The following is a 15,795-nucleotide window of genomic DNA, read 5'->3' as shown; positions in this document are numbered from 1 at the left end:
CTCGGCAATTAAGAAATTTAAAATTTGGGATTTTAACTGTGGCTTTACAATAACGAAAACTGTTAATAAAAACAGAACTGGTAAAAACTACACCAAAGAGGCTAAAACACTCATCAAAAGGTTAAAATAAGTCGAAAGCCGTACACAATCCATAAAAACATGAAAAGCATTCTCTGACAAACTGCAAAAAGGACACTCATTTAAAATGCCAGGAGAAATGACTGACAAAAACGAGTTTGTTGCAATGGTTCCATGAAGGACTCTCCATTGAAGATCTCCAGCCCGTTTCCTATCGGAGGCTTATAAAGAGTCCTCCACTGGGGTTTCTGTCCTCCACACTTGTCGTCCCGCACACTCTCAGGTCTTTTTTGCAGAGTTCTCTTGTTGAGAATCTTGACAAATGTCTGGTACAATTCTTTCGGGCCTGTGCTGCACAAGTCCATATTTGAGTTAACGTTCTTTTAGCTGAGGACCACTGTCCTCTGTAAAATCAGGATCCAGGTGGATGGCCGGGAGTGGGTCTGCAGGGTCTGGTGGCTATTCTCCTGAGAAAAACAGCTGCAATAGACGCTCTCTCCAGATGCCATCGTCTTTTTCACCAGGTCCAAATATCGCTGCACCAACCTGGTAGACCGGACTCCGAGCAGCAAACCCATGTCTCGGACGTTGTCGAAATTCGGTCCAGCTACCTTTACCAGATGCCTTAGGGTCACTGTCCCGGACCTACACAGCGCCTCTGACAGACCCGGTACCTTGCTGCCACGGATGTCCAGTCTTGCTCTATAAACCACAGGCTCCTCTAAAAACCAATGCAGAGAGTTAAATGCTTTTTAGCTTAAAAAGAGCACAGGATTTAAAAACACCCTGATAAAACTAAAGCAGCCCTTTTAACTTTAAAAAGCTAAAATTGGTTAGAACCTGAGCAGCATCCAGCCCCAATTTGTTTACCCGTCATGGAGGTGATGACCTATGTTGCTGACCCGTCCTGCGTCCCTTACCGGGGACGCAGTAGGTCTGGTCCCGGTGGATGACCCGTTCCATTGCTCCTCTCATCCTGTTTGCAAGGGCCTTGGAGAGGATTTTGTAATCCGTGCACAGAAGAGACACGGGGCGCCAGTTCTTTATGTCCTGCAAATTACCTGTTTTTGGCAAGAGCGTGATGACCGCCCTGTGGCACGACAGCGGGAGCGAACCAGTGGTCAGGCTTTTGTTAAAAATATCTAGCAGGTCCCTCGCTAAGATGTCCCAGTATGCTTTGTAAAACTTGACAGTGAGCCCATCGAGCCCATCGATGCCTGGGGCCTTCTGGCCCTGCATACTCTGGACCAGAGTAGACACATCCCCAAGGGGTGCTCTTGCTGGGTGATGGTCCCCTCTGCAACCTGTGGCAGTCCACTACAGAATTCCCCGAACAGCGCACCATTCTTCTTGTACACACTACGGAATAGCGAGGAGTAGAACTGCACCACCCTCATCCTGATCTGTCCCGGTTCGCTTAGCTGCTGCCCCATGTCTGACAGCAGAGAGTGGATCAGTTTCCTCTGGCCGCACTTTCTCTCCAAGTTAAAGAAAAAGCTGGAAGGTGCATCCATTTCCGTGATCTTCTGCATCTGGGACCTGACCAACACGCCTTGAACTCTATTTTCCAGCAGGTTTGCTAAAACTAGCGTTTTAGATTTGAGAGCTTCAATGTGCTCTCGATTTCCTGTGGATTCACTAAGTTGTTCTAATTCCACAATATTTATCTCCAGATCTCTGATAGACCCGGTAATGTCGTGGGTAACATTGAGAGTGTGCTGCTGATTCAGCAGTTTTATTTTAACTTTTGACTTTTCTGTTCGGCCGGACCCGCCGACTGCGGCATCTAGGTCGTCTGATTCTGCCTCGTCGGGGCCGCTTCGCCGTTCGCTCGTCGTTGTTGCTTCGTCGTCTGCCTCGACCTGGAAGACCTCCTCAAGGACTCTTGGTGGCTTAGAAGCCGTCTTTTGCCTGAGCCCTTAAGGCCAGAGCCTTCTGTTATTTTTTGGGCTCGATTTCTGTTTTGGTTTACTTAGGATTTTTTGGGTTTTAGAGTTATTTAGTGGGTTCTTGTTTTCCATAGAGTACTTGAAGTTCTATTTTTCTTTTGTTTTTCCAGCTCTGTTCTGGTGTTCTAGGTTCGCCTTTACTCTTCTGGTTTTGCTTTAGTTATTTCTGTTTTGCTTTAGAATCCTAGTTTTCTACCTTAGTGTTCCAGGTTTTGCTTTGTGCTCTTATTCTAGCTTCAGTAATTTAGTGTTACATTAGTTTACCTGTTCTTTGCCCTAGTTTCTTGATTTTTGTTTTGAGTTTCTAGTTTTTCTTCGGTTTTTCTTTCGTTATCCCTACCCTAGCTTTCTGGTTTTTGCTTTTGTTTAGTTCCTGCCTGGTTTTCTAGTTTTTGGGGTTTAGACCCTTATTTTGTCCAGCGCTCTTTAGGTCCCACCGTTTCTTAGTTTTGTATTTGGCCCCCTAGCTCTTTAGTCCCCTGGCGTGTCTGTTGCCCTCCGTTCTCCGGAATTTAGATTCCTATGTTTTGCCGTATAGACGCCCTCAGTCCCCTCAGTCATCATTTTAAACACGTTAAAATGATGTTTAAAACAATAAATACGATCAAGATGAGCTAAAGAGATTTGGTTTTCTTTAACGTGGGACCATGTGTACCGCCTGGAGCCTGCATGCATCCTCCTCCATACGTCCACTAGGCCGTGAGACAAGACCAGCTGCCGCAGAGCATGTTGGGCCGCTGGGTGCGGCTCTGTATGATTACGATCTAAAAACTCGTTTTCAGTACAATTAAAATTCCCACCTATAAAAACATAATCCTCAGACCCACAATCACCCAACCTTTCCCCAATTTGTTAAAAAAACGCTTTTTCTCTGCATTGGTGATAAAAACTATGCTAAAATGATCAAACTTTGCTTTGACTAAAAGACACCTCCCCTGAACGACATGTTCCACTTCTGTAGAGTTTGGGGTGAAAGCTTTTGAGAAAAGGAAGCCCACCCCTGCACTCTGGGAGGTGCCGTGGCTTAAAATGACCTCCCCCGTCCACTTTCTACCCCAGTCTGCTTCAGTTACATGATCGCTATGAGTTTCTTGTAAATAAATTACATCAAATCGTTTTTGGTTCAACGTTTGGTAAATTAAAGCACGTTTTTCAGCCTCCCTTGCCCCGTTAAGACTTAAAGATGCTATTTTAAAAGAATCCATGATGGGTAAGAAGCTAAAACCATCACACCAAAAAACTATTAAAAAAAAATAATAAAATGCTACTGTGCATCATTTTACTCAAAATTGTTTTCTTGCTTTGGACATTATTTTCTTTAGTCTAAAAACTTCTGTATCTGTAAAACCTGATACCTCCTTGTTCCTGATGTGATATCTTGCGGAGAAATAAAATAATCCTTAAGTCAGGAAAATAACTTTCAATTTTTACTCCTCTCAATCCTTTAGTTTGTTGTAAAAAAAAGTTCTGTGAGATTCTACAGGGTACCTAGGTTCTTTGATACTAGTTTGTGACAGAGATGCCTCTCCGGTTTCAGAGAAGCAGCTCTCATTGTCGCTGCTATCTGCAACCTCCTTCCTTTCTGCAGCAAGCTTGCTGGCCTGAACAGCTGCCACCACATTCCTCCTTTTGCTTCTTCTCTTTGTAGAGGCTGAAGCCTCCACTTCCATCACCTCCTCTGTCTCACCTGTCTCTCCCTCCAATCCAGTTCCCAAAACCGTCTCTACACTGTTCCTCCTTTCATTCCGTCCACCTGCCTCCACCTCTCCTTTCCCTCCCTGATCTCCGCACACTAAATGCTCCTCATTGCTCTTCACCCCCCCTGCTCTCCCTGTACACCGTCTCTCTCCCCTTCTACACTTCCACCCTCACCACCATTCACACCATCACCACACACCACCGTGCATCCTTCTTTTCCCACACACACACACACACTCATTCCACTGTCCACCACTGGCACCTCAACAATACCTTCTGCTGGCTTTTCTGCTGCGGGGGAGCACGGGTCCCTCCGCAGCAGCCGTGGGTTCCTCCGCATCAGCAGCCTCACCAGGTGGATCCCTCACCTGTTCAGTAGCAGCTGAACCCGGCGGGGCCGGCCCGGCCCTGTCGGGACACATTTTTATAATGTGGCCCTCCTGACCACAACCAAAACACTTCATGTTAGAAGACGTGGCAAACAAGATATAATCAAAGTCCTCTATTCTGACATGAAAACGCAAGTTAAGCTCCTCATCTCGACGATTTAATATCATGAACAGTTGTCTCCTGTGAGAGACAACGTGTTTTAATAGCGGCGATTTACACCCAAATGGCACTTTTTTAATAGGTGACACCACCTTACCATGTCGAGACAACTCTTGAATCAAAAACTCGTCACTAATAAACAGAGGGACGTTTGACAGTGTTACCTTAGTTGCAGGTAAGGTAAGTGGCGAGACTTGTAAATGCAAACCATTCACGGAAACGCCCGCTTCAACTAGCTGTTCAACCTGCTCGACTTGTTCGACGAACAAAACTACAGCTCCATTCACTCGTGCTGCCGACCTTAAAGACCCGTGCCCAATTACCTCACCCACAGCCAAATAAACTTCCTCCACGCTGCACGGAGAACCAGCACCCACCTTGATGCCGTTCTTCCGTGTCAGCGTGGAGAAAGCCCCGCCACCAACCACCATGGCGTCCTGAGACGCCGGCCTGACGGCCACACCCGAAACTAAAAAGAAACCTTAAAACGTGACAAAACTAACAAAATCACAACTAAACAATTAATATAAACACCCAGTGAAAAAACAGTAAGAAAAAAACAAAGATAGAAAATTCGCAATCACTCTCTCTCTCGCTCTTCTTCCGCTCTTCCACACACCCTCCTTCCACACAAAGAAGAAGAAAGAGTAAACCAGACTAATCTAAAGTTAGCTCTAAAGAAACACCAAGAGTAGAAGATAAAAGTAAATACCAGAGTAAATATTGCACAAAGGAAAATATTTGACAGTGGTGAAAGGTTAAAGTGCCTAAAGGCAGAAGTTAAAAAACTTAACAATGAAATTTGAAACGATTTTTTAAATAGCAGCAATAACAATATACCAACATGTTTACTTGAAAGTTTCATCAGTGTTGCAACTTGCAGAGATACAAAACACAGTTGCCCATTTTTATCACGCTGTAGATCAGAAGTAGGTCAGAAATGGTCACTTTTTTCCACTCCTAAATCCCTTTAAGAAGAATTGAATTAATATCTCTTAAAGACGTTCCCATATTTTTACTCATATACTTTCGGTTTTACAGCTCAATTTATCAAAATGTATTTATATAGCGCTTTACAACAACCAGCAGGTGTCCAAAGTTCTTAACAAAACGAGTAAAATCACAACATACAATAGAAAGAGAGAACATAGAAAACGATAAAATCAAAAAGGTTACAAAGAAACAAAAGAATTAAATTGTCACACCACGTATTAGTTCCTATTTTAAGGAACTAAATTTGCCTAATTTGATTTTTGTCTGGTTAAGAAAATTAATTTTTATGCATTGTATGTTGAGTTAAAAGACCTAATTTGAGGAAAACAATTGACTAATTGATTGTGCAATTGAGTGAGTCCAGGATTTTCTTAGTAGGAATAAGCAGTGAAATGGGGACAACCCAGGGTGACTTTTCTCTGCCTTTTTTTCTGCCAACAAGGTGCAGAGAAGAACTCTGGTCCAGAGGGAATTTCGCAACAACTGTGCTTATGTGGCGCATTCAAGTACATTTGAAATTCTGGACTGTCTATATATCCCAAAACTCCAGTGATTTAAACCTTTTTTATTCTCAAATGTCTGCGTAGTCTTTTTTAAAGAAATTCTAAATGACATCAATGATTTTACTGTTGTATATTCCATCCATCCATCCATCCATCCATTAGCTACATCTACTTATTATTTATGAAATAGAAAAATAAAACCAAATCTTCAATCAGTTCTATAGTGGGCACTTTTTATTTCTCTTACTGGAGCTACACCAGCTGCCAGGCATGGGAACAAACCATATAGAGCAGATAATAATAGACTATTATCATCACTAAAAAGTGTAATTAAATCTGTCCATGGTACACGTGTGTTTGTAGAAAGGCTCAATTACTCACTGATATGTAGACAGCAGCAAAGGACGCTAGGGTAGCATGCTGGGATGGGAAGGATTTTCTGTAACAGAACAAAGAGCACAAGTGAGTCAGCATAGAGGCAAAAAAAAATAAAATCCTGCATAATTTGACATAAGAAGGAAGAGCATTTTGTTTCATGTGGGTTCTCTCGTCAAACCAAATTAGATATCTTGTTTTATGACCTTCTACCTTTACATTTTACTTTAGCTACCCAGCAAGGAGCAAATAAAAAATGTATAAACATGTAGTCAGTGCCTAATCCAGTCTTATGATGTATTCCAGCAGGGGCTGAACTGGGAACTGCAGAGGAAATTTGAACCTGTGGCCCCGTTTCTCACTGAGCTCCATCCAAGTGACCTATTTCTAACAGCTTCTCAAATTCAGTCCTTTATCCAGCCTGGCGCAGCATGTGTGTGAATCAGAGCATCTCGGTGCATTCAAGCAGTTGTGTGCATTCATCTGTGCCATGATTTCATTTCCATTTGAAACATCTGTGGAATCATAAAAAATTAATACAAATGAAAAAACTGACTACAATGCCACTCATAGAGCTGACCTAAATTCAGAGCTGAAATCAGCAGTTCAAGCTTTATTTCCTCTCTGGAAAATGTATTTCTACACATGGCTTGCCTGTTTTACATTTTTCGACACAAATAGTTGAACTGTGTATTTCAAAGAAATAACATAAAAAATGTATATAAAATAAAACAAAGTGAAATAAAATTTAATATTATTTAGGTTGTCAAATGAACTTGCTTAAATACATCAATTGGCTTTTACATTACATCTTACACTCGCCGGTCACTTTATTAGGTACACCTTGCTAGTACCGGGTGGGACCCCCTTTTGCCTTCAGAATTGCCTTAATCCTTTGTGGCATTAATTCAACAAGGTACTGAAAACATCCCTCAGATCGTCCATGTTGACATGATAGCATTACACAGATGCTGCAGATTTGTTGGCTGCACATCCATGATGCAAATCACCCGTTCCATTAGCCCAATGAATATTACCTGGTAAAGTAGGGAAATTATTAGTCCATGGGCCAATTTTTAATGCAGAGCTTTTTTCCCAATTTACTTTAAATGAGGAGGCTTTTTCATAAAGCTCCAAACAGTGTTGAATATCCTTTACATTGTTTTGATTTCTAACAAAAATGTTTATGTCATCAGCATAAGCAGAGACCACTAAACCTGAATGATTTGGGATTCCTGGAAGGATAAATCCGGAGCGCAGTTTGTGTAAAAGGGGTTCGATTGCAATAGAATACAATTGTCCAGAAATAGGACACCCTTGTCTAATACCTCTCCGAACCTTAACAGGACAACTTAATCCTCCCCCAACGTTAACAGCACAAACCACTTCTTCATACAATAAACCCAATAAAGCAATAAAGCGATCACCAAAACCAAAAGCCCTCAATGTAGAAAACAGAAAACAATGATCAACCCTGTCAAAAGCTTTTTCCTGATGCAAGGAGGTAATGCCAATATCAATGTCATATAGTTTACAGATATTAATCAAGTTTCCTAAAAGAAAAAGATTATCTACGATAGATCTGTCAGGTACACAGTATGATTGATCTTTGTGTATATTTGATTCAAGAATGTTCTTCAGCCTATTCGAAAGTACTTTAGTAAACAACTTATAATCTACACAAAGAAGGGCAACGGGTCTCCAGTTTTTCAACAGTCAGGTCTCCTTTTTTTGGAAGTAACGAGAGAACAGCTTGTCAGCGGGATGATGTCAAGATGCCTGTCAAGGAGCACTCCTGAAGCACCTCCCACAAGTCCTCGCCCAAAAGCCTCCAAAAGGTTTATAAAAATCTGCAGGTAATCCATCCAGACCTGGAGTCTTTCCAGGAGCCATTTGGCCAACAGCGACAGTCAGCTCTTCCAATGAAGCTCCAGTATCCAAAATCGCCCGATCTGCAGCAGAAAGCTGAGGAAGACCATCCGGCAGATCCTCCATACAGCTTCTGTTACAGTCCTGCCGCTTGAAAAGATCACTGTAGAAGCCCACAGCCTGCTCCTTCATGGTGTTAGGATCAGTAGTCAGAGTTCCATCTGGAAGCCGAAGGCCAATCAACTGTTTTGTTTGACTGATATTCCTCTCAAGTTTGAAAAAGAAAGATGTAGGGGCATCCATATCTTTAACATTGACAAACCTCGACCGAACTAAAGCTAATTTAGCCCTTTCATGCAAAAAACGACTTAACTGATCTTTCTTTTAAGCTGTTCATTTGTAACATCTGTGATCCCATCGTTTTCTAATTGTTTTATTTCATTTTCGAAATTCTGAATCACATTTTTAGTTTGAATTGTAGAATGACTTGTGTATTGTTGACAGAAGACTCTTATCTGAGCCGTACCAACCAGTCAGTTAATAATGTAAAATCTGACTTTCTTTTCATAACTGCCAAAAATTACTAAAACTTTCATTTTTACCCATGTGTACTGTTTATATTGAGGGTGTTTAGTCTTCTAAGCATCAACCAAATACAGCTCTGATATCAACTGAGCCAATTTAAAAAATGATGGAAAATTAGGTTCTTCCCCTGTTCTATGTGTAGTGAAATTAGTAGTGCAGTTCCAATCCCCACCCATCACAACACACTCATTTTGGTTAGAGTGCTGCAAAAAAACTGTATTTTCTCAAATGTCTTAATCCTGCCCTCCCCTTGGTTTGGTGCATAAACATTAATAAAACAAAAAGAAAATCGTTCTATTTCTGCTCTAATCACAGGACCTTGCCCGGGACTTACTCAGGGCGTGATGTGATGTTAGCAAGAAATCCTGGTAAAAATAAAATTGCTACACCAGAAAATGACCTGAGACAAAAATAATTTCCCTTTCCAACTGATACCCCATTCTATCTGGTTTTTATGATCTGTATGTGTCTCCTGTAAAAACACATCTAACTTCTTTTGAATGATCATCTCCAAACTGACATTTTTTTTAATATAGATCCCTCCTACCGTTGATGTTTAAAGATCCCACTTTGATATTATGCATATAGGTGAAAAAGAAAGGAAGCACAGACTGTCATGGTGTTAAGTTTTTTGAGCTACATGCAGGACACACTGATGAGACAGATCTAGCAGGTTCACAATTTTATTTACAAACAGATGCCAATGACAGGGCGCTGGCCTCGGTGGAGTGTCAGAGAGTGGAGGAAGCGCAGGATCACTCTAAGAACAGAGAGAGGGAGAGTTAGGCAGGGTTACGGGAAAACAAAGCTGAACTTAGGGACGGGCTTACCGTGCGAGATGAGGATGATCCTCCGGGGAGAGTGAGTGGGTGCTGCTGCGGCCGTAAGCCGGTGCTGTTGGGGCTTGTGGCGGGAGAGGTGGCTGCATGGTGGGGAGGTGATCGATTGGACGAGGGAGGACAGGGCTCGGAGGATCAGACCGTGGGGGCGGCGGCTGTCAGGTGGCTCTGAGTCGGCAGATCGCTGGGATCTCCAGAGAGATGATGGCTTGGCTTGACTGCTGAGTGAACCAAGAGGAATCAGTTCAACTGAGGCATGTGTCTTCTTAGAGGCTCTCCGAGGAGGAATTTGGAGCAAGCAACCTAGGGCACAAGGGAGAATTCTTAGTGAGAGAAAAGACGTCATGAGACGCTGGCCGTTTGAGCTTATACCGAGAAAGGTTAACACTCTGGCGCCGTAGTGCTGACAGCCGTTTCCCTTTAAACCGTCCCGAAAACCTGCGTTCAGCACCTCCCCGCTCATCAGTAGCCACCTGCGGGAAAAGGAGAGAAAGAGGCCGAGCTGTGCCAGCCATACATCACCGCAGCACCCTGACACAGACAAAGACAGTAAAGAAAAGACCACCCAGTGTTCTATAATCATAACCTTACTTCTGAATTTTTAACCGTTTTGACCCTGTTCCTTTATTTACCACCTTTATTTACATGATTGTCTCCGGACATTTGTCATATGCTTTTTTAATCAGAATCGTTTCTTTTCATCAAGCATTTCAAAACCAACTATTATCTGCACCATTCGTGCACTCTTAATACATTTTTCCACATCAGGAAAATATTCAGTAACTTTAACATGTTTTCCAAACTTTCATCAAGGAAAACATTAATTTCTTCTACAAGTCACCACTAGATGTTTGGGAATCTGTAATTGGCACGGTGTCTGAATCACTGTCATACTCCATATCATCTACCTGAGCAGCTTCATCTGCAGGGTGGGCCGTCACAGGAGACACAAGGCTGCCTCAGCAGAAACAGAGACAGAATTACCCGTCTGATCTGTTCCTGACTCAAGATGACCACAGTTAGAGGACTCTTTTGGAACATTAGTTCCAGGTTTCTCCATGTCATCCCTTACAGGATGTCTATCCATAGCACTGCTTCCCTCTCCAACATCAGACACAGTTGACGGTGGAGACACCCCCTCCTCCGCAGCTGGAGGAATACCAGCATTCAGCGATGCCCCACCATTTAGACTTATTTTAGCCGGGTTTTTGTGCGGACAAGCGGCCCTTTTATGTCCAACATCCCCACATTCAAAACATTTCATGTTTCCGGTGCTTGCATAAACCATGTAAGATCATTCTTCATATTTGACTCTGAAAGACACCTCCAGCGCCTGTGTTGCAGAGTTTAAAAACATAAACACCTGTCCCCTAAAAGACTGAACATGTTTAGGTTTATCACGCTTTCATCCCAATCCCACTGTTTTGAGACCGCTGGTGAGTTTCCCAAAACGCTGGAGTTCTTTCTACAACAAGCCATCCGGAGTGAAAGGCGGCACACCCGAAATAATAACCTGGTCAAAGGGCACTGCAGGCGGGTATACCTGTACATAATCTCCACCAAATGAAGCCGCCCTTCATTGAGATCATCAAAAATTTGTTTGTATATATGACGCTGCATAATTGTCCACTATGAGAAACATCTGGTTTACAGACCCTATGTCAGAGTGTTGACAGGGGGTGGGGCAAAGGTAGCACGTGTCAGACCGCATGATGAACGGCGCGCCTCCATATGAAAGAAAGAAAAATAAACGTTTAACGGGAAACGGCCAGATCTTCTCAACACCAGGATTCTTGGAGGAGAAATATTAATTTGGTTGACCGGAGCGATCAGGAGGACTCCTGGAGGAGCTACGGCTGAAACTGACAGATGAACGGAATGCCATGGAAAGCCAGGAGGAGGAGAGACGCTGGTGAGAGCTATGCCTTATTGATTTGACTGCCACAGCGGATTTTATAATGGGCCCCAATTATTCTTTTTGTGCGGGACACTGACTGAATACGCGGAACTACAAGGGTTGTAGCAAACACTCCTACATCTGAACTAGAATAGGGATGCTAGTTGAAGTGGCACCATGAATGGGAGATTCCAATTAGAGAATCAGGAGACTGGAGATCAACGGCAACTTTAATATAACTCCAAACATGGAACATGGTCCATAACATGCTGAGTGGCATAACTACATGTGAAACACAGGTTACATGTTGGGGCTCATGGAGCATATGAGTGTGCTCTGTGAAAGAAACAAACATAGCAAAGTGCCTATGAGCCTAATTAGGACTTTCACTAAACCAATTAGCAAAGTTACAGAAATAAACAAACAATCAATCAGAACCCCAGCCAGACCATACAATCACTGTTGGATCAGTAGCAACAACACAAGTCACGCAGCTTCAACTAAAGACACTCTAAGCAGCAGCAGTATTGACCGCATTAGCCCGCTACCCAGCCAAAGCGCAAGCAGTGGTTGCCGCTATGTCCGATTTTGACTCAGATGACCCTGTTCTTTCGTCAAGATGACACCAATTTATCCCCAAATCCTCCCGCTCATAGGAGTGCCAGTCTAGCTGCACATCCATCCTCTCCGACCTTTGCATTACACTTCAGGGGTATCTTGCCCAGCTCCGATCTGGACTCTCTCAGCTGGCCTCCCTCCTGCCTTGTGGCGACTCATCTCCGTCAACCCCACCCTCTGCTCTTTTCCTGTCATCTCCGATTGTTGGCCGCAAACGAACCTGCAAATCTTCCGCTCCCCCTGCCAAGCACCACAGAGGCCGTCCCAACTCTGTCCCAGCTCCAGTTCCTGCTTCACTTGGTTCCACTCATCCTTCTGCCGCACACCAAGGTCCTTCTTCAGCCCATCCCGTAACGCTGGCTTCTCGAGCCGCAGCTCCGCCATCCTTCACCACGAATCCTCCTCCAGCTTTCGATCACCTCTCAGCTCTCTGCTCCACCCTGGACACTCCTAATCACTCGGTTTCAACCCTGTCTGCAGGCCTTGGAGGTCCCCACCGTGCCATGTCATCTCTACCGCCAACTTCACAGCCGGATCTCCTCCCTCCCCCGCTCTCATTAACACTCGCCAATACCCGCACCAGCCGGCTCTTGGTTAGACATAGCCACCCATGTTTTCATTCATAAATTCATCCATGGCATGCATTTCGCTTATTATGCTTTCTGTCCCTGCCCCTCCCCTATTCAGGCAGAACCTATATTCCTATGCATGCTCTTCAGGTGCCCGTTCAAAAATTATTCAAGGAAAATATGTTAACTTGGTCTCCCTCATTCTCCCTTCTCCTCCAGCAGGTTGCCTCATTAAGTGACATCACAGCCAGTTTCAAATCCTTTGATCCTCGTTTTTCCAAAGACCTCGCTATTGGTCAATTTCTTGCTGCGTTCAGTATCTACTAAAATTCAACAATAACCTTTTTTAACAATACCATAAATCGTTCGCTACTAAAGTTGCTGCAACCCTGGTGCAATGTGGCATCAGCTTGGACTAGTCTGTATTGGATACAGACCTCTTGATGATGCTGACCCAGGCCACTCCTTGTTCCTCTTGTCATTCCATCAGTCACCTCAGTGCTTTTTGCCCATCGATTCCTTTCAGGTTTACTACTCCTTCCATCCCTCCTCTGCCCCCTTCTTTTCAGCCCACAGATTGCAGAGGTAGAACAATTCTGGTATTTAATTCCGGACTCATTTGCAATAACTTTAATGAAAGTTTCTGCATTTTCCCTAATTGCAGTTTTCTCCACATTTGCAGTCAGTGCAGGAATGCCTATCCATTCCTGCACTATTGCCATATTGCTAGACAGGACACTGGAAAAAAAAAAAAAAAAAAAAAAAAAAAGGAATGCCTATCCACAATCAGTCTGTCCACGCCATGCACTTTTTACCACCAAAAATCGCACCTCCAGACCTTAATAGCCCGTCATCCTTCCACCCCCAATATCATGTCTAAATTAGCTGCTTTTCTTCTCCGCCACCCTGACCGTACTTTCATAGATTTCATTCTAGCCGGTCTGTCTCAGGGATTAAGATAAGATAAGATAGGCTTTATTGATCTCACAGTGGAGAAATTCACTTGTCACACATCGGCTTAATAAACAAAAGAAGGTGCCAAAAGGAGGAAAAAGGTGCATAAGGTATAAGGTATATACAGTATGTCAACATATGTACAGTGTATAAAAAAATAATAAATAAATAAATAAATAAAAGTACAAGGGAAATAAAGCAGATATTTAGGATGACTTATGTACATCCAGGTGACTTATATACAAATGGATTGTCATTGTACATTAAGTGGTACCAGGTAAAGAACAACAGTGAGGTAGTGAGATAACTATACAGCTGAAGTCGCCTAATAAACAGGAGTATTTAACAGTATTATTGCACAGGGTATTGCACAGGTTATTGCACAGTGTATTAAATAAAATTGCACAGGAGTTAGTGCTCATTAGTTATTACAGTTATTGTGCAGTTATTGTATAATCTGGTAGAAGCAGGGATGAATGACCTGCGGTAGCGCTCCTTTTTACAGACAGGATGTCTAAGTCTGTCACTAAAGGAGCTGCTCAGCTGCTCTACAGTCTGGTGCAGGGGGTGGAAGGTGTTGTCCATGATGGATGTGAACTTGGACAACACCCTCCTCTCAGCCACTTCCTCCACAGAGTCCAGAGAGCAGCCTAGGACAGAAGTGGCCTTCCTCACCAGCTTATTCAGCCTCTTTCTGTCCCACTCTGTGCTGCCAGGAGCCCAGCAGACGACAGCGTAGAGGAGGGCTGAGGCCACCACAGAGTCATAGAAGGTCTTAAGCAGAGGTCTGCTCACTCCAAAGGACCTCAGCCTCCTCAGGAGGTGGAGTCGGCTCTGGCCCTTCTTATACAGAGCGTCTGTGTCATGAGTCCAGTCCAGCTTATTGTTGATGTGAACACCCCGGCATTTGAAACTCTCCACAGTTTCTATGTCCTGCCCCTGGATGTTCACAGGTGAGTGAGGTGGGGGTCTTCTCCTAAAGTCCATCACCATCTCCTTGGTCTTACTGGTGTTTAAACACAGATGGATCTTCTCACACCAGTCCACAAAGTCCATGATGACCGATCGGTACTCCAGCTCGTTCCCCTCCGACACACAGCCCACAATGGCCGAGTCATCAGAGAACTTCTGAAGGTGGCAGCTGTCCGTGTTGTAGGTGAAGTCCGAGGTGTAGAGGGTGAAAAGAAATTATTTCTTGTCAGCATTTACTGCCCCCCCTCCCACACCCACGTCCTCCTAATCTTCAGTCCACTTTGAGAGAACCAGACATTGTTGATCAATTTCTTCATAAAGGAGTTTCCAAGGGCTTCATGATTGGTCCTTTTAAAGCTTGCCACTTTGCCCCTTTTCGTGTTAGCCCTCTTGGAGTAGCTACCCGCAAATACTCCAGAAGAAAGAGGCTCATCTTGAATCTATCCGCCCCCTACGCCAGCCGTCACTCCTCCATAAACAGTCTTATCCCTCTTTTCCCCATTTTCCCTTCACTATGCTTCGGTGGATCATGCAATCTCTTTGATTAAACTTACCGGCTATGGGGCCTGGCTGGCAAAAGCTGATATTTCCGACGCTTTCAAAATCGCCCCTATTCACCCCTCCCAGTGGCACCTGTTCGGTGCTAGATGGAAGTATCTGTACTATTCCGCCATCCGTCTGACATTTGGTTGCAAGAGCAGTCCCTGTCTGTTTGATAAAATCTCGGAAGCTATGTGCTGGATCCTCCTTAATGTTACTCATCTTCCATGTGTTCTTCATCTTCTGGACGATTTTCCTCTTGTAGATCCTCCTTCCACCCTTCCCAATTTGTCCCTTCACAAACTGAAAAGGCTCTTTTCCTGTCTTGGTGTTCCCCTGTCCGACAAAAAAACTGTCGGCCCTGCAACTAAAATTGAGTTTTTAGGTATTGACCTCGACTCAGTGGCCATGATGGCTTCCCTGGCCGCAGATAAGCTGCCTCGATATTGCAACATATTACAGTCCTACATTTCTGCATCAGTGATTTCCAAGCATCAGCTGCCCTTCTTACTTGGTCATCACAAGTTCGCCATGAGCATTATTCCCCATGGTCGCTCGTTTATTTCCAGGCACCTCAATCGCTAATTCTGTTCCCTCCCTCCTTGACCAGGTTACTCTGGATGAGGGCTGCCGTTGTGACCTATCCTTGTGGTCTAGACTGCGTCTCGATTGGAACGGCAAATCCTATTTCTATGATGATTCTATCAGCAGACATGCTTACATTTTTTTACGGATGCTGCCCCATCCGTAGGTTTTGGGGGGTTCTTTCAAAATAGTTTGTTCGCAGATTCATGACCTTCTCCCCTC

General features: G+C 43.9%; 1 protein-coding gene across 8 annotated transcripts in view; it reads right to left on the bottom strand.

Annotated features, from left to right (window-relative positions):
* LOC105920181 (phospholipid phosphatase-related protein type 4) overlaps positions 1-15,795 on the bottom strand; it is a 142,568-nt gene that overhangs the window by 75,052 nt on the left and 51,721 nt on the right. For 5 of the 8 annotated variants that reach the window (XR_004928160.1, XM_036128590.1, XM_036128588.1 and 2 more), the window contains exon 5: positions 6,152-6,209. Coding sequence is in view for 7 of the 8 variants with exons in the window: in XM_036128590.1 (XP_035984483.1) it covers positions 6,152-6,209 (58 nt within the window). In the remaining variant the exon portion in view is untranslated. The other 3 variants (XM_021312401.2, XM_036128592.1, XM_036128593.1) reach the window with 3 other exon arrangements.

Source organism: Fundulus heteroclitus, unplaced genomic scaffold (assembly GCF_011125445.2).
Source record: "Fundulus heteroclitus isolate FHET01 unplaced genomic scaffold, MU-UCD_Fhet_4.1 scaffold_101, whole genome shotgun sequence".
Classification (NCBI taxonomy): Eukaryota; Metazoa; Chordata; class Actinopteri; order Cyprinodontiformes; family Fundulidae; genus Fundulus; species Fundulus heteroclitus.
Note: the sequence above shows the minus strand (reverse complement) of the source record. Positions and strands in the feature narration are given on the sequence as shown.